Below are 19,820 nucleotides of genomic sequence, written 5' to 3' on the forward strand. Positions count from 1 at the left end.
AAACAGGGTCTCTTAATCCGGCTGAGGCTGGCTTCGAACCTGCGTGATCCTCCTATCTCAGCCTCCCAAGCGTGGAGATTACAAGCGTGCGCCACCACACCCGGCTGAAGGGACATATGTTTTCTCTAATATGCCCAAACTAGGGAGCATTGGGGATACCAGAGGGACCCCAGATAACAGAGGTGAAATCTCAGCAAAGCTAGAATGGAAGGATAGGAGAGAAAGAAGGCTGAGGTTGATTAATGGATGAGTTATATCAGAATATGTGTAAAAATATGAATATAGCATGGTTAACTTGGACACTCAATGTTGGTGGGGAGGGAAAACGGGGAGGAGGGAGAGGACACAAAACACAATTTAAATGTATACCATTTTCAATTTAAAAAAATAATTTAAATAAAATTTTTTTAAAAAGGGCTGGGGGTATCAACACCACAAACAAAAGGCAAATTAAAGGAACAAACAAACAAAAAATAAATGTTAAATGATTAGGTTGGTTTCACACACTCTTTTAACACCCTCTACTATCTTTGACCAAACCATGAGTGCAACTGTCAAAAAAACAAAAACAAGCTCAAGCCAGGTGAGGTGGCGCACGCTTGTAATCCCAGGACTTGGGAGGCTGAGACAGAAGGATTGTGCAAGCTTGAAGCCAGCCTCAGCTACTCAGTGAAGATCTCAGCAACTCTGTGAGACTCTGTTTCCAAATAAAATATAAAATAAATTTGGAAATGCAACCTGAAGGTAGAAAGCCTCTGGGTTCCATCCCTAGTATCACACACACACACACACACACAAAAGGCAGCTCAACATTGAGTGAGAATTGAATCACCCAACTCAATTAGATACTCTGATTTTAAATTATTTATTTATTTATTTATTTATTTATTTATTTATTTATTTATTTATTTATGAACCCAGGGGCTTTTCTACCTTCAAGCTATACTCCCAGACCTATTTTATACTTTATTTGGAAACAGGGTCTCACTAAGTTGCTGACTCACTCGGTAGCTGAGGCTGGCTTTGAACCTGCGTGATCCTCCTGTCTCAGCCTCCCAAGTGCTGGGATTATGAGCATGTGCCACATACTCTGATTTTAAAGGAAGAGCAGTAGCTGGAGTTGGGTCTCTGCAGGCAGAACTTGAGCAGATGAAAGAATAGCGGAAAAGAGCTGCACTATGTGGAGAAATGGGAATGCTTAGAATGCAGAAGTGGTGGAGTCTCAAGAATGCGGAAATGAGACTTCCAGTCTTTTCTAGAGTGAATCAGGGGCATCTATGTATCTAGGCCCTATCTCAGAACTTTGGGAATTGAACCCAGGGGCATTTTATTTCTCAGTTATATATGCCCAACCCTTTTATTTTGAAACAGGGTCTCAGTAAGTTGGTGAGGCTGGCCTCAAACCTGTGATCCTGCTGTTTCATCCTTCCAAGTATAGCATGTACCACAACACCCAGCTTTCATATAGTCTTAAAAATTGATGGCTCTCACTTCACACAGACCTGAATGGCTACTTAAAAAGCAAACACACAGCTAGGTGTGGTGGCGCATGACCGTATTTCCAGTACTTAGAAGACTAAGACTGGAGGCGTGCAGGTTCAGGGACAGCCTCAGCAAGCAGCGAGATGAGATTCTCATCAACCCAGAGTGACCCTGTTTCAAAATAAAAATAAAATATGGCTGGGGGTATACCTCGGAGATAGAATGACCCTTAGTTCAAGCCCCAGTACCGCAAATACACACACACACACACACACACACACGCACACACACACGCACGCACGCACACACACACACACTCTAAATAAAATATACCCCACACACACACACACAAAGCAACAGGTATTGGAAAGGATGTGGAGAAACTGGAACTTTCATCCACTGTTAACGGGAAGGTGCAACTACTCTGAGCAATAGTGTGGACTTTTCATATAGTCTGTCACTGGGGATTGAACCCAGAGGCATTCTAGCTCTGAACTACACCCCCAGCCCTCTGTAAATTTATAAAAAGAAATGTAGGGGTGTTCAATTTTATGGTATGTAAATGATAGCTAATTAAAACTGCTTAAAACCTGCCTAAATGCTGGACAGAAAGGAGCATGAAAGGAATAGAAGAAAATAGAAGCCAGACATAGTGGTGAATGCCTATAATCCTAATACCTGGGAGGCTGAGATGGAAGGATTGCAGGTTTGAGGCCTTAGCAATTTAGTGACCCCCCATTTCAAGATAAAAAATAAAATAGGACTGGGGGGTGTAGCTTGGAGGTAGAATGCCCCTGAGTTCCATGAAAGAAAAGAAAAAGAGAGAGAGGTAAAAGAAACAGACTGCCTTCAAGATACTTACACTTTAAATAGAAACTGGTAAACTTCCTACATGCAGACAAAAGGTAAAGTTAAAAACAGTACTTAATAATTATTGCATTAATGAAAGCTCAAAATGAGTAACATATACAATATTCAGAGGGAGAGCTTACTTTTTCCTAAGATACTAAAAGAGGTAGAACTTAAGGTTGCATTAAAAATAGGCACAATTACAGCCAGGCATGGTGGTGCACACCTATAATCCCAGTATTTGGGAGGCTGAGACAGGAGGTTTGCAGATTCAAGGATAGGCTCAGCAATGTAGTGAGACACTCAACCACCTAGCAAGACCCTGTTTCAAAACAAAACAAAAAAAACATAAAAAGGGCTGGAATGTAGCTTGGAGGTAGAATGCCTTTGGGTTCAACCCCTAGTAACACACACAGACACACACACTTTGTAGTCTTGGTTCAGAAAGTTGGTGCTATAGTCTGGATGGGTTCAACCCCTAGTAACATACACAGACAGACAGACAGACACACACACACACACACACACTTTGTAGTCTTGGTTCAGAAGGCTGGTGCTATAGTCTGGATGTGAAATGTCTCACAAAGGCCTATTTGTTACAACTTTGGTTCCCAGTCCATGGTGTTACTGGCAGGTGGTGGAACCTCAGAGGTGTAGGGCCTTGTGGAAGGAAATCAGGTCACAATTTCCTTGTGGGGAAGTGACCCTGAGGGGACATTGGCACTCAGCCCCATGAGGTGAATAGGCTGCCTCTGCCACCTGCTCCTGCCAGGATGTGCTGTGCCACCAAAGCAACAGAGACTGGGACTGAAACCTATTAAACCATGAGCCAAAATATACCTTTCCTCCTTTTAAGTTGGTTATCTTGGAAAGTTTGTCACGGGGATGAAACCTAAGCAACACAGCTGAGACTCAGATGCTGGCTTACCATACAGGATGTGTGACCTTGGGCAGGTTACTAAACTTCTCTGTGCCCCAATTTCTTCACATGAGAAATGAAGACAATAATGATAACCACTTCCCAAGATTTTCATGAGGAATAATGACTATAAATGATTTAAGTATTCATTAAACATTAGCTGCTGTGATGCTGGTCATCATCAAAACACAGGAAAGGAATATATCTAAAAACAAGGAGAAACCCAAATACCACCCAAAAAGGAGAGATGCAAATAGCATGGTCAGCAGCATGGCTAACTTGGACTGACACAGGAAGAGGATCAACAGTAGAAAGCAAGCCTTGACCAAATGTCAGAAGCTCTCGATGTGATACGATGAGACACTTCTGCTTAGACCCCAGAAAGCTGTCCATGAGTCAGGGGTATGGGCAGGGTATCGAAAACAGAAAGACTGACTGAAGGCCGAGCGTGGTGGCGCATGCTTGTAATCCCCGCACTTGGGAGGCGGAGACAGGAGGATCGCGCAGGTTCGAGGCCAGCCGTGCTGGCTTAAGAGACCCTGTTTCCAAAAATAAAAAAGTATAAAATAGGTCTGGGAGTGTAGTCCGGAGGCAGAAGGGTTTCCAGGAACCCCAGTACCACCAAAAAAACAAACAAAACAAAACAAAAACCAGAAAGACTGACTGAAGTAAAGCCTATTTAGTGGACTAAATAGTAGCCCTTAAAAGCTGGGCATGGTGTAACCCCAGCATTTGGGAGGTTGAGACAGAAGGATCATGGTTCGTGGCCAGTCTCAGCTACTTAGTGGGGCCCAATGCAACTCAGTGAGACCCTTTTCAAAAAAACAATGAAAAATAGGGCCGGGGGTGTAGCTCAGAGATAGAATGCCCCTGGGTTCCATATCCAGTACCGCAAAAAATTAAGTGAGTAAGTAAGTAAGTAAGTAAGTAAATAAATAAATAAATAAATGGTCTAGTCAGGAGCGGTGGCATATGCTTGTAATCCCAGTACTTGGGAGGTTGAGACAAAATGATCGAAGGTTCTTGGCCAGCCTCAGCAACTTAGTGAGATCCTATTTCAAAATAAATTATAAAATCAGGCTGGGGGTATAACTCAGAGGTAGAATGCCCTGGGTTCTATCCCCAGCACCACACACACACATACAAAAACACCATATATAAGGGACATATATATCCTAATCTACAGAACCTATCAATGTGGCCTTACTTGGAAAAAGACCTTTAGACATATAGTTAGGATCCTGAGATGAGATCATCTAGGATTATGTGAATGTCCCTAAATCCAAGCGGTTTTTTTTGTGTGTGGTACTGGGGATGGAACCCAGGGTTATTCTACCTGCGAGCTACATCCCTAGCCCGATTTTTTATTCTTTATTTTGAAACCGGGTCTCACTGAGTTGCAAAGGGCCTCACTAAGTAGCTGAGGCTGTCCGCGAGCCGTGATCCTCTGGTCTCAGCCTCCCGAATGCTGGGATTACAAACATGTGCCACCATGCCTGGCTAATCCAAGTGTTTAAATGAGAGAAGACAGACCCACAGGAGAAGGCTGTGCAAAGATGGAGGGCTAACAAATAAATGCCTGTGACCTCAGGAATTAGAAGAAGCAAGGAAAGATGTCCCTGTACCATCTCTGGAGGGAACACAGCCCTGTCAACATCCTGAATTAGGACTTCTGGCTTCCAAAACAGTGATGGAAAAATGTCTGGATTTTTTTGTTTGTTTTTTTGGCTGGTGCTAGGGATGGAAAACAGAGCCTTAAGCATGCTAGGTAAGCACTGTGCCACACCTCATGTCCTCATTTCTGTCGTAAGCCATCAATTTAGTAATAATTTATAACAGCAGCCCTAGGAAACTAACAGTTTATAGGAATATTAGACATTCAGATGTTCTATAAGAGGAGAGTGACAAGGGGAAAAAAACCAATAGATTACCCGGTATGTCTGACTCATAGAGAAATGGTTTAAGTTCTCTTGGTAGTTTCAGTAAGAATTCACAATATGTACATAGAAACCACCCCCTCCCAACATATACCTTAAGCAGTCATTAAAATCAGGCTATAGTAGATAGATAGATAGATAGATTTTTTTTTTTTTTTTTTTTTTTTTTTTTTTTGGTGGTACTGGGGATGGAACTCAGGGGCCTCTACCACCAGGACCTATTTTATATTTTTTATTTGGAAACAGGGTCTCTTACGCCAGTTGAGGCTGGCTTCAAACCTGTGTGATCCTCCTGTCTCAGCCTCCCAAGTGCAAAGATTACAAGCGGGCGCCACCATCCCTGGCTAATATATATCTTAACTGTACACAATTATTTTAGATACATAGAAGCCATAAAAATGTTTAAATATTGCCGGGCGTGGTGGCGCACGCTTGTAATCCCCGTGCTTGGGAGGCGGAGACAGGAGGATCGCGCAGGTTCGAAGCCAGCCGCACACTGGCTTAGGAGACCCTGTTTCCAAAATGAAAATGTAAAAATAGGTCTGGGAGTGTAGCCCCGAGGTAGAAGGGCTTCCAGGAACCCCAGTACCACCAAAAAAAAAAAAAAAAAGTTTAAATATTTAATATTGATATGAATATAATTTATATTTCCATGACATTTTCAAATTTATTTATATTCAGTGGTAGTATTTTATTTTATTTTATTTTATTTTTTTTGCGGGTCTGGGGATGGAACTCAGGGGCATTCAACCTCTGAGCTACACCCCCTGCCCTACTTTTTATTCTTTATTTTGAAACCGGGTCTCACTGAGTTGCAGAGGGCCTCACTAAGTAGCTGACACTGTCCGTGAACCATGATCCTCCGATCTCAGCCTCCCAAATGCTGGGATTACAAGCATGCACCACCACACCCGGCTTCAGTGGTAGTATTTTAGAAGTTTCTATCACATGGAAGTGATGGGAGGGTGCTACACCCAAGGGGGTATGGAAGTTCTGCACCCACCCCATACCGTCTCCATCCATCTCTCTCTCTCTCTCTCTCTCTTTCTCTTTGTCTGTCTGTCTGTCTGTCTTTTGTGGTGCTGGGATGGAACCCAGGGGCACTCTACCTTCGAGCTACACCTCCTGCCCTATTTTTTAATTCTTTATTTTGAAACAAGGTCTCACTGAGTTGCAAAGGACCTCATTAAGTAGCTGAGGCTGTCCTCGAACTATGATCCTCCTGTCTCAGCCTCCCAAATGCTGGGATTACAAGCATGCACACTGGCTTGTCTCCATCTCTTCATCTGGTATTCATTTTGTCTTTTGTAATATTCTTTATTACCAAAGCCAGCAAATATAAGTGGGGGTCATAGCAACCTCGGTTTATAACTAGTTACTCAGAAGTATGGGTGGCCGGTTTTGAGACTGGCATCTGATGGGGGGCAGGTAAAGAGTAAGTCCCCATATTCTGGGATCTGACACTATTCCCGATAGAGTCAGAATTAAGTTGAACTGAAGAATACCTGCCTAATGTTCACTATAGAATTGATTGCTTGGTTGATTAGTGGGGACCTCTCTACCCCAAAACACACATACATCCAGCCATGGAAGTGGTAATGTAAGTATGTAAGAAAAGAAGGGGAAAAAAGCTTGTTTTTTTCAATAATGATAATAAAAACCAGACGTGGTGGTACATACTTGTAATATTAGTACTTGGGAGGCTGAGACTGGAGGATCACAGGTTCAAGGACAGCCTCAGTAATTTACAGAGGCTCTCAGCAACCTAATGAAGCTCTTGGGAACCTAGTTAAGACGCTGTTTCCAAATAAAATCGGTCTAGGGATGTAGCTCAGAGGTAGAATGCCTCTGGGTTCAATTCCTAATAACACACACACACACACACACACACACACACACACACACACACACACACACACACACAAATAATATAATGATGATAATAAAGCATCTATCTACATACTACAAAAGGCCTACACTTAGAGGAGTCAGAATCCTGGTTCCAAAAATAGTTTTACTAACTTAATAAAATAAGACAAATTACTCAATTCACTGAGCCTCAGTTTTCTCATCTAAAAAATGGGAGTGAGCTGAGCATGGTGGCATATACCTGTCATCTCAGTACTTCTGAGGCTGAGACAGGAGGATCACAGGTTTGAGGAGTTTCAAGAAGTAGTGAGACTCTCATTAACCTAACAAGACCTTGTTTCCATAAAAAAATAAAATAAGGCTGGAGGTTTAGCTCAAGGTAGAATCCCCTGGGTTTAATTCCCAGAGCCAATGAATGAATGAATGAATGAATGAATGAATGAATGAATGGAAGTGAGAGCATTTAACTCATAAAATGCTCATAATGTTGAAATGAAACATGTGAAATATAATGAGTACCATGCCAGTCATGTGAAACACTATTTTCTGGGTTTTTTTTTTGTGTGTGTGTGGCACTGGGAATTGAACCCAAGAGCATTTTATCTCCAAGCTACACTTCTAGCCCTTTATATTTTTATTTTGAAATAAGGTCCTGCTAAGTTCCTGAAGGTCATGCTAAATTGCTGAGACTGCCTTGAACCTGCAATCCTCCTGTCTTGGCCTCCCAAGTACTGGGATTACAGGTGTGCATAACTACACCTGGCAAAATACTGTTTTCATACCCTCAAAGTTCACCAGAACTCATTGGTAAACAAAGAAACAAACAAAAAACCCTTTAACCTTGCTTTGTGAGTCTTTGTCATATATCCATCTGTACTGAATATATCTGTACAGTGACTCCCTCTCCTGAACTCGTACAAAGAGTTTGTAGCCTTTACTACCTCAATTCAGCACTGTCTCATGAAGTTTTGTGTTTCTCAAATTATTTCACTCATGAATGTCACCTCCCCTTTAGCTCCTAGTTACACACTAAGTAACACCAGAAAGCTGCTGATCTATATAAACTTCCCCAGTTATACTTACTGTCTTATAACTGTGTCCATCCAAGAAGAATTTGCCTCTGGAACTTTTAAACATGCCAAAGCTGATGCTTTTATAATGAAGTCATTGACAGAAATCTTACTTTTCCCTTCTAATATCTGTAGAGACAAGAGATCATTATAGTTTTCTCAAATTTTCTCTCTAAGACTATATACATGATCTTGAGAAAGGGACTAGGGGAACAAATGACCCAAAGTGAAAAAGATGAAATTAAACCAAAAGTTAATCCAGTCATAGTGATGCAACTTGTAATTTCAGTGACTACAAGGCTGAGACATAAGGATCACAAGTTCAAGGCCAGACTCAACCACTTATTGAGGCGGTTTCAAATAAGAAAATAAAACAGTGCTAGGGATGTAGCTTAGAGGTAATAGCAGTACTTGGGTTTTTGCTTCTTACTGCTAAATAGTATTCTATTGTAATGGAATATATTACATCTTATTTAGCTATTTATCAGCTGAGGGATAGTTGGGTTATATTTTGGTTATATTTTCACTTTTTATCTGTTATGAATACTGTTGCTATAAAAATTTTGTGGGGACATAATTTTTCATTTCTCTTGGGCATACACCTAGGAGTAGAATTTTATATCATATGATATTTGTGTGTGTGCACATTGCTGGGATAAACACCAGAACCTTGTGCATTTTATGCAAGTACTCCACCATGGATCTACTGGCCATGAACCTGCAATCCTCCTGTTTCAGCCTCCCAAATACTGGGATTACATATACTGCCACGCCTAGCATTTTTCTTTTTTTTTTTTCCCCTTTTTTTGGTGGTACTGGGGTTCCTAGAAGCCCTTCTACCTCTGGGCTACACTCCCAGACCTATTTTATATTTTTATTTGGAAACAGGGTCTCTTAAGCCAGTGAGGCTGGCTTCAAACCTGCGCGATCCTCCTGTCTCTGCCTCCCAAGTGTGAGGATTACAAGCATGTGCCACCACGCCCAGCACTTTTTCTTTTCTTTTCTTTTTGTGGTACTGGAGGTGGAACCCACAGGCCTTCTACCTCTGGGCTATAATATCTCGAGCCTTATTTTATTTTTTTTGGAAACAGGATCTTGCCAAGTTGCTGACGCTAGGTGGAAACTTGCTATCCACCTGTCTCAGCCTCCCAAGTACTATGCCACCAACACCTAGCTCAATGTTCAACTTTTTTTTTCTTCTTGCAGTACTGGGGATGGAACCGAGGGCCACTCTACCTCCGAGATACACTCCAGCCCTATTTTTTATTCTTTATTTTGAAACAGGGTCTCACTGAGTTGCAAAGGGCCTCCCTAAGTAGCTGAGGCTGTCTGTGAACCTCGATCCTCCAGTCTCAGCCTCCCAAACGCTGGATTACAAGTATGCGCCACCACGCCCGGCTCATGTTCAACATTTTAAGGAAACTGTTGGGTTTTTCCTCTTTTTTCTTTTTCTGGCACTGAATATTAAACCTAGGGACATTCTACTTTCAAGCTACACCCCCAGTCTTTTGTATTTTCAAAGAGGGTCTCGATAAATTGCCAAGACTAGTCTTGGACCTGTGAGCCTGTCTCAGCCTCTCCAGTACTGGGATACAGATGTATGCCACCATGCCAGGCTTCTTATTCCATTCTTAATGCACTCTCAGTGCCATCTCTTTTTGCTTGGATTACAATAAAGGTGTAACTAACTAGTCTCTGTAATAATATGTACAAGTATACCCCTATCAGTTTAGCCTTTCTTATAATATTGCTATTATCCTGTCACTTTTCTGCTCAAAAACAAAGGCTGAGTGTGGTGGTACATACCACCAGTATTTGGGAGGCTGGGACAGGAAGATCACAGGTTTGAAGATAACCTCAGAAACATAGCAAGACTCAAAGCAACCTAGTGAGACTGTTTCAAAATGAAAATTTTAAGAAAGGTTGGGGTACAGCTCAGACGTAGAACACCCCTGGGTTCAGTCCCCAGTTACTTGCCTGCCAAACACACACCAGAAAACAACCAGGTGTAGTGGCCCACACCTGTAATCCCAGTACTTTGGAGGCTTGCAGGTTCAAGACAGGAGGATTGCAGGTTCAAGGCTAGCCTCAGCATTTAGTGAGACCCTGTTTCAAAGTAAAAAAATAAAAAGGGCTGAGGGTATAGCTTAGAGGCAAAATGTCCCTTGGCTGAATCCCCAGTACTAAAAATTAAATAAATAAATAAATAAATAAATAAATACTGGTTTTACATTTAATATCTAGTTCATTATATCCAAATTCTTCTCCTTTGAAACCAAACTCTTCCTTAAATCGACTACTGTGATACCTGCTAAGTATTCTACATATGTTAAGCTTATTTCCATTTTTAAAGCACTTTATCTTTCTGATGCACCATCATTAGAATGAACCACTTTCAACTTCTCTGCCAATCCGAGCACTTCCTTTCTTCCATGATTCAACTAAGTTTGTCCTCGGTCACTATGAATTCCCCAACTACTCTCATTTGTCCATCCCTTCTCTGAACTCCTGTAACATTCAACCTACACAATATAATTGAGCAGACAAATAAGGGGTACTACCACAAACAACTACCATAGAGACAGATCCGGAAATGAATATTTTTACTTAACATATGCCTGTGGCCTTGGGTTCAATCCCCATCACTGACAAAAACAAAAAACAAACAACAAAAAAGAAAAACAAAGAAAAAAGCCTTTTCTCTTTTTCACATGTGTTATCTCCCCAACTGGATTACAAATTCAATCATGAAAAAAGATTGAGCCTTATGTTAGGTTCCAGAAAGCGACTTAGGCTAAAGCTAAACACTAAGCAGGTGCATGGTACTTGACTGTAAACAGAAAGCAATTACAATTTTTTTTTAACCAACCAAAGGATAACTCAAGTATCACATAGTGACTTTGCCAAGCTAAAATCTACCCACAGCAAAGTCAACTTTAAATGATAAAGGGTTAGCCAAGTGTGGTGGGGCACGCTTGTAATCCCAGCATTCGGGAGGCTGAGACTGGAGGATTGGCAGTTCTTGGACTGCTTTAGCTACTTAGTGAGGCCCTCTGCAACATAGTGAGACCCTGTTTCAAAATAAAGAATAAAAAAAAAATAGGGCAGGGGGTGTAGCTCAGAGGTCAAATACCCCTGGGTTCCATCCCCAGACCTGCAAAAAAAAAAAAAGAATGCCAGGCGTGGTGGCGCATTCTTGTAATCCCCACTCTTGGGAGGCGGAGACAGGAGGATCGCGCAGGTTTGAAGCCAGCCGCACACGCTGGTTTAAGAGACCCTGTTTCCAAATAAAAAAGTATAAAAATAGGTCTGGGAGTGTAGCCCGCAGGTAGAAGGGTTTCCAGGAACCCCAGTACCACCAAAAATAAATAAATAAATAAATAAATAAATAAATAAATAAATAAATAAAGTGTTAGAAAAGGAAAATTCTCTAGGACATTCTCTGCAAGTTAAAATTAAGATGAAACTCATTTTCTATTACCACTTGGCATAATGTAACAAAATACATAAGCAAAATAGAAACGTTTGGTGGGGAAAGATAGAATTGAGAGAGTGAGAATTTCCAGAACTTTTACCTTATTAAGTTCTTTCCGTACCAACAAAACTTCTCCCATATTTACATCGATAGAAAGGTAATAATGAGGTATGGTTTGCTTCGACTGCATTAACCGCTGTGCAATAACCTAAAGCCACAGAGATTAAAATCAATTATCTCGAGTTGAGAGGAAACCTTACCTAGTTCAGACCTGTTTGCCTCTTCACTCTGCTGCCTGCTAATACTAATCTCAAGCATTTTCAGAATATCAAGATGAAGGACTGCACCATAACTCTTTATACCTTCTAACAGATGTAACCACAACACAGTAATTTCTTTATCCCAAGTATTCAACTGACCAAACCTAACTTACTTTAAACTAATCATCTAGTATTCACAACCCAAAAGGCCTTTGTTAGTATTTTAAACTATGGACACAATTGAACAATCAGTCGAGATGCCCCAACAGCATGGCTGCAGATTACGGCGATGCGCTTACTCGGCGAACATTGCTGATGGGGATATCTGTGAAGACACCTGTGGGAACTGGGGCCACTCCTGGACTTGGGGGAGGCACAGCTGCTGCTGGGGCCTACAAGGAGAAAGAAAAAGCACTTAGTAATTGTGGCTCAACCTTAGCATAAAAAAACTACCAGTGACTCTACAGCTGGCAAGGTAAAAATACAAGTCTTAAAGAAGAATAGCTATTTCTATCCCCTGGGAGCAAAAGGGACATGTATTAGACTGCCTAAGGGTTTTGTTTGTAACCTGAGAGTGGTGGCACATGCCTGCAAATCTCAAAACTAGGGAGGCTGAGATAGGAGGCTCACAGGTTCGAAGCTAGCCTAAGTAACTTAGTGAGACCCTGTCTCAAAAAAAAAAAAAAAAAAAAAGTAAGCTGGGCATGGTGGTGCATGCTTGAAATCCCAGCATCTGGGAGGCTGAGACAGGAGGATCGTGGTTTGCAGCCAGCCTCAGCTACTTAGTGAGGCCCTTTGCAACTCAGTGAGACCCTATTTCACAATAAAGAAGAAAAAATAGGGCTGGGGGTGTAGCTTGGAGGTAGAATGCCCCTGGGTTTTATCCCCAGTACCACAAAAAGGAAAAAAAGAAACAAAAAACATAGTGCTCACTTTGGCAGCACATATACTAAAACTGGAACAATACAGAAATTAGCATGGCCCCTGCACAAAGATGATATACAAATTTGTGAAATGTTCCATATTTTTTCACACTGGCTCTACTCTTTGTATACATTTGTATTTCAATATAAACACCTTTTGCCTTTGGTTTGACATAAAGGAAATTTAGAAGTTATGAGACAAAAAAAAGTAAAAAAATGAAAGCCAGGCATGCTGGCATATGCCTTTAGTACTTAGGAGGCAGAGACAAGAGGATTGCAGGTTTGAGGCCACTCTCAGCAACTTAGCAAGACCCTTTTTCAAAATAAAAAATAAGCTGAACACAGTGGCACATGCCTGTAATCTCAGTTCTTGGGAGGCTGAGAAAGAAAGTTCACAGGTTCGAAGTCAACCTCTGTAACTTAGTGAGGCTCTCAGCAACCTAGTGAGATCTTGTTTCCAAATAAGAAAGGAAAAAAAAATTGGGCTGATGGTATAACTTGGAGTAAAAGTGCTTCTGGGCTCAAACCTCAGTAGCACACAAAATAAAAAATAAGAAAAGGCTGCAGAGGTAGCTCAGCAGTAGAACCCCTCTGGGTTTAATGCCTAAAAAAAAAAAAAAGGAGGGGGCAGAGCTAGGGAGTATATTAAATAACAGTATATGTAAAAAATAATATTATTTTCATAAAATTATCTTAAAGAAAAGTAATCAAAGCATTCATAAATTGAAAGGATTAGGAAGTAAGCATAAGCTAATTCATTACCCTAAGCAATGTTAAGAAAAACAACCCTTTCGCTTTTTTTTTTCCCTCGGTGCTGGGGATGGAACCCAGGGGCATTCTACCTCCAAGCTACACTTCCAGCTCTATTTTTATTCTTTATTTGAAATAGGGACTCACTGGGTTGCAAAGGGCCTCACTAAATAGGTGAGGCTGCTCTTGAACCGTGATCCTCCTGTCTCACTCTCCCAAATGCTGGGATTACAAATGAGCGCCACCATGCCCAGGCTTAACTCTTTCATTTTAAAGCAAACATTTGAATAAATGATTTCCCTTAATATTTGCTGATTATCTTAGCACTTTAACAAAGTAAACAGAGGTTGAATATGTGGATTAAATTTTTGTGGACTAATTAAAACCACAGACAATGATCTTGTAAATAATTGAACACATAAACCCTAGACAATAAACTTGTAAATGTGATTTTTAAATACAGGAGCTAGCCGGGTGTGATGGCACACGCTTGTAATCCCCACGCTTGGGAGGCTGAGACAGGAGGATCGCACAGGTTCAAAGCCAGCCTCAGCTACTTAGTGAGGCTCTCAGCAACTTAGTGAGACCCTATTTCCAAATAAAATATAAAATAGTCTGGGAGTATAGCCCAGAGGTAGAAAAGCCCCTGGGTTCCACCCCCAGTACCACAAAAAAAAAAAAAAAAAAAAATATATAGGAGCTAAATGAGGACAGGATATGTTAGAAAAAATTCAGTATCACTACCTAAAACAATACAATATATGTCACTGTAGTATGTGATTTTGTATGTGAATGATAATATGCAAAAAAAAAAATTGTTAAGGCACCAAAAATTAGAAGAAAACATAGTTCTTATTAAATTATTACATTCATAAATAATGTATCAAATGGTCTAACAGGCAGAACAAAGCATTATGTATGGACAAAAATGCAAAAAATATATACAGGCCAAATATAACTCACAGGAGCAGCTTTACTAGGCACAAAAGACTCAATGTCCTTTCTGATTATTCTGCCGTCTGGTCCCGTTCCTGAAAGACACATAAACATCACATGTGTGACAGGACGCCAATGGATCTCCACAGAGGCCAACACCGTGACTGTGAAGGACAAGTTCCCAAGCTTCACTACCAAACTGCAGTGGGAAGCAGTCTCAGCCTTGCCCTCAGCCTTCTGTCTCAGAATACAGCTTTTATATTTTATAAATTAGTCTAACTTTTGTGGTACTGGGGGCTAAACCCATGGCCTTACACAAGCTAGGTAAGGGCTTTACCACTGAGCTACTTCCCCAGTCCTCTGTTTTTGTGTGTGTGGTGCTGGGGATTGAACCCAGAGGCATTCTACCTTGAAGCTACACCTTCAACCCTATTTTATTTTGAAACAAGGTCTCACTAAGTTGTAGAGGGCCCTTGCTAAATCAGAGGCTAGCTTTGAACCTGCAATCTTCCTGTCTTATCCTCCCAAATACTGGAATGATAAGTGTGTGTCACCACACCCGCTTGCCCCCAGCCTTTAAAGTCAAATCATAAACCAGATTATCACTAGTACTTAAACATCTCGAGAATCTAGGATTTTTTTTTTTTGGTGGTGGTACTGGGGATGGAACCCAGAGGCTTTCTACCTCCGGGCTATACTCCCAGACCTTTTTTATATTTTATTTGGAAACAGGGTCTCACTAAGTTGCTGAAAACCTCACTAAGTAGCTGAGGCTGGCTCCGAACCCGTGTGATCCTCCTGTCTCAGCCTCCCAAGCGTGGGGATTACAAGTGTGCGCCACCACGCCCGGCCTTAAAATCTAGAATTTAAGCAACCATATCTCTGACTGCCATCACTGAGGTATAATAAGAAATACATTTGGTTTTTGTGTAGGTTCCTGGCATTGACTTCCTAAAACCTTTGGCATTCCATGAGTTGTGTCTTCTGTTATTCATACCCAGCCCATTCACACCACCCCAGAGTTGATGCTAAGGAGGTGATAGGACTCCTAGATGGCTACCAGGACAAGGGATGGTCACCCAGAAAGACCAACACGTGTTTGAAGCGGTAACTTTCAGTCCCCCTCAATCCTCTCCCCATATTCTTCCTCCTTCACTGCTCTATTTCCTGAAGACAGAGTTCAATGACAAATGGTCAATGAGGTAGTCAATCATGTATTTGTAATGATACGTCTATGAAAATAAAATCTCCTCCCCCAATACTGGGAATTGACACTTCACATGTTAGGCGAGCGCTTCACCACTGAGCTACAGCCCCAGCCCTGAAAATAAGAATTCTTGAACAGTGATATTCAGAGAGCTTCCATGTTGGTAAGCACATCACTGTGCTGAGAGGGCACTGCGCCCAGAGCGGGCATTGGCACTGTGTGGCCCTCCCCAGATTCCATTTGACATCACTTCCATTTGGCCGTTTCTGAGCTATATCCTTTATAATAAACTAATTGTGAGTGAAGGGTTTACCTCAGTTCTGTCAATCATTTAGCAAATTAATGGATCCTAAGGAAAGGCCCTGGGAACTCCTGATTTATAGCCAATGAGATAGACACATAGGTGACCCCCAGGCCTTGCAGGTGGATCTGAAGTAAGGACAGTCTTGTGGGACCAGGTCCTTACACCTATGGAGTCTGATGTCAGAATTGGATTGAGTTGCTGAATACACAGTTGGTGTCAGAGAATTGAGGGTTACAGGGGAAACATCGCAGTAATAGCTCATCTGAGTTCACTCAGCCTACACCACTCCCTCAACCACTGAAGAGAATCTCTCTAACCTCAAGACTCCACTCCGCCGGGTCCTCTGCTCTGATCACCCGTGACCCTTCTTGTCTTCACTTTGCTCCCTACCCAGCTTCCATGCCACAGGCTATTGTTATGACCACTTCCCCGCAAAAATACACCTGAGAGTGTGCTCGCAAGCTGGGCGTGGTGGCGCTCGCTTATAATCCCAGCATTTGGGAAGCTGAGACAGGAGGATCGTGGTTCACAGACATCCTCAGCTACAGAGTGAGGCCCTACACAACTCAATGAAACCCTGTTTCAAAATAGAGAATAAAAAATAGGACTGGCGGTGGAATGGTCCCAGTTTTCATCCCCAGTACCGCAAAAAAGAAAGTGTGATGCTACCTTTCTCAGTGGCAGCATCTCAGAGGAGCTTAATGTTGCTAAGGAAAAAAAGCACATACCTGGTATGCTGGCTGACTATACTGTAAGTATAGAACCACAAACCTAAAATGGACACACAAAACTGCTCAGAAAATTGTCTACTTTAAATTCACCTTTCTAATCTCTGAGAATACTATACTACTTTACAATCTCTATAATCTCAGTCCTCCCATGACTCACTGTCCAACTGATACCCTCACTCCATATTTTATTGACTAAACAGTAGCAACCAGAGAGGAACTCTCTTCTACCACCAAACTGATACATCTTTTCCTCTCTCCTACAAACACAGGTAAGCCAGGTGTGGTGGCTCATGTTTGTAATTCCAGTACTTGGTAGGCTAAGACAGGAGGATAGCAGGTTCCAGGACAGCCTCAGCAAAAAGTCAGACCTAGCAGGACCTTGTTTCAAAATTAAACAAAGAGCTGGGAATATAGCTCAGAGGTAGAATGCCCCTGGGTTCAATACCTAGTGACAAAAAAATTAAAAAATTTTTAAAAATTAAAAAATAAAGAGATCAAATGTCCCTAATTCCTATAAAGGCTAATACCATTCCTTTTTATATTCTCAAGGACTTTGCATCTTCCCTAAGATATGGTACTACAAATAATCCCCTTTGGTGTCATCTTTTAATCTTTTTAAATTAGATCATTGGTTCTCAAGGAGGGCAGATTTGCTCCTCTGGGGATATCTGGCAATGTGAGAGACATTTCTACTTTAGTGACTAGGGTTGCTACTATGTAGAGGCCAAGGACTTCAGTAACATCTTCCAATGTATAGGATACACCACCACACACAGCAAGGAACTATCAGCCCAAAATGCTAACAGTGACACGGCGGAGAGATTCTGAACTAGACTCATTCTATTGTCGCTCACCTCCAGAAGCCCTCTCTCAAGACCACGTCTTGCTAAAGCTACACCTTTACTTCATGAGTTATCCACAATACCATCTCCACTTCACACCCAGTTTTCGACCCGTCCAGGTTGGCTTGCACCCCACCTTTCTTCTGAAATTATTACTGTCATTTATGGGATCCTTGACTAAGTTCTGTTGAGTCTATATAAAAAGAAAATAATGAAAATAAAATAATAAAGCTGGGCATGGTGGCGCAGGCTTGTAATCCCAGCATTTGGGAGGCTGAGACAGTAGGATCATGGTTTGAAGACAGCCTCAGCTACTGAGTGAGGCCCTTTGCAACTCAGTGTGACCCTGTTTCAAAATATAAAATAAAAGCTGGGCATGATGGCGCACGCTTGTAATCCCTGCGCTTGGGAGGCTGAGACAGGAGGATCACACAGGTTCGAAGCCAGCCTCAGCTACTTAGTGAAGCTCTCAGCAACTTAGTGAGACCCTGTTTCCAAATAAAATATATAAAATAGGTCTGGGAGTATAGCCTGGAGGTAGATAGCCTCTGGGTTCCACCCTCAGTACCACAAAAAAAAAAAAAAAATATATATATATATATTATATAATATATTTATATAATATATTATATATAAATAAAAAATAGGGCTGGGGGTGTTGCTCAGAGGTAGAATGCCCCTGGGTTCCATCCCCAGACATGCCAAAAATAAAAACAAACATATTTTATATAAAAGATTTTATTTCACTTCTTAAGCCTGTCAGTAGCTTCCCATTTCACACAACCTCTCCTTGATAGTCTCAACTATTTCTTTCCAACCTTTTGTTCTACCTCTACACTCTGCTCCCCCTGCCCCATTGCACTTTTCATGTACCGAGCTCTTTCCCATTTCAGATTGTGTACTGCTGGTCTCTCCAACCGGAATGGCCTTTCCTCAGCACTTCACATGGTTGGCTCCCAGCTGATGTGTCCTTCAGATCAGATTAAAGGTCATTCCATAGGAAAGGTCTTCCCCAATACTCCGTCTAAGTAGTCATGACTGTATGGTATCACTAGTATATCTCTTAGTTTATTTCTTTCTTAGCATTTAAATCATCTTATTTAATAATAAGGACATGACTAACATGATAGCTAATGCCGCAAAATTCATCCTCTGCACAAACATTGTTATTTGCTCATTTAATCCTCACAATTTGTCAGCTATTATTTTTATACACAAATAAACTGAGACACAAAAGGTCACAGGCTAGTCTAAGGAGGAGCTGTCATTTAAACACAAGCACTCTGGCTCCAGAGTGTCTTTCTGTGTTCCCTCAATACTTTGCTGTTGGCCACAAATGAAACTGAAAATAGTAATGCCAAGATTCCAAACCCCATGTTCTCTTCAATAACCTGTATGGCATTTTTCAAGGAATTCTAGTTCAGTTTTATAGAAATTTTATTACATCTTTTTTTTTTCTTTTTTTTTGCCAGTTTGGGGATGGAACCCAGGGGCATTTGACCTCAGAGCTACACCACCTGCCCCATTTTTTATTCTTTTATTTTGAAACAGGGTCACTAAGTTGCAGAGGGCCTTGCTAAGTAGCTGAGGCTGTCCGCAAACCACGATCCTCCAGTCTCAGCCTCCCGAATGCTGGGATTACAAGTGTGCGCCGCCACGCCCGGCACTTATTACATCATTTTAAAATACCCCATCATGTTTTGTTTTGCTTATTGCTACACCGTCAACCTAGCACTTAGAGAGATTTCTTATTACATAACCAAAACCTATAACCCAAATTTGCTCAACAACCATGTATACTTTCACCAATAATTAAGCAGTCCCCACAAGTAGAGGAAAGTTGTAAAAGGTATCTCAAATTCAAGCCAGGCACATGCTTGTAATTCCAGTACTTGGGAGGCTGAGACAGTAAGAATACAGGTTCATGACCAGCTTCAGCTACTTAGGAAGACATTGTTTCAAAATAAAGAAAAAATAATAGGGCTGGGGGTCTAGCTCAGAGGTAGAATGCCCCTGGGCTCAATATATAGTTGTATATACTGGTCTTAAGGAGGAAACTCAACTAAATTTTAACTTTGTAACCTCACACCCCAGCAACAGACTTACCTTTTACTTGTGAAAGGTCAATCCCTTTCTCCAATGCCAACTTCCTTGCAAGAGGGCTAACAAACACCCTTCCCCTTGGTCCAGCAGTAGTCGGAGAAGTGGCTGAGGGTGTAGGAGCTGAAGGTTGGGGAGTTGGAGGAACACTGGCCACCTTTTGAAA

The 19,820-nt window shown here is 41.5% G+C and overlaps 1 protein-coding gene across 9 annotated transcripts in view; it reads right to left on the minus strand.

Annotated features, from left to right (window-relative positions):
* DLAT (dihydrolipoamide S-acetyltransferase) overlaps positions 1-19,820 on the minus strand; it is a gene marked incomplete at both ends in the record, with an annotated part of 32,971 nt that overhangs the window by 2,857 nt on the left and 10,294 nt on the right. For 7 of the 9 annotated variants that reach the window (XM_080717917.1, XM_080717921.1, XM_080717919.1 and 4 more), the window contains 5 exons: positions 8,140-8,255; positions 11,702-11,809; positions 12,161-12,253; positions 14,498-14,565; positions 19,661-19,811. In XM_080717917.1, coding sequence (XP_080574043.1) covers positions 8,140-8,255; positions 11,702-11,809; positions 12,161-12,253; positions 14,498-14,565; positions 19,661-19,811 — 536 coding nt within the window. The remainder of the gene's footprint in view (positions 1-8,139; positions 8,256-11,701; positions 11,810-12,160; positions 12,254-14,497; positions 14,566-19,660; positions 19,812-19,820) is intronic. The other 2 variants (XM_080717922.1, XM_080717918.1) reach the window with 1 other exon arrangement.

This window comes from Muscardinus avellanarius (genome assembly GCF_963383645.1).
Source record: "Muscardinus avellanarius genome assembly, chromosome: 1".
Taxonomy (NCBI): Eukaryota; Metazoa; Chordata; class Mammalia; order Rodentia; family Gliridae; genus Muscardinus; species Muscardinus avellanarius.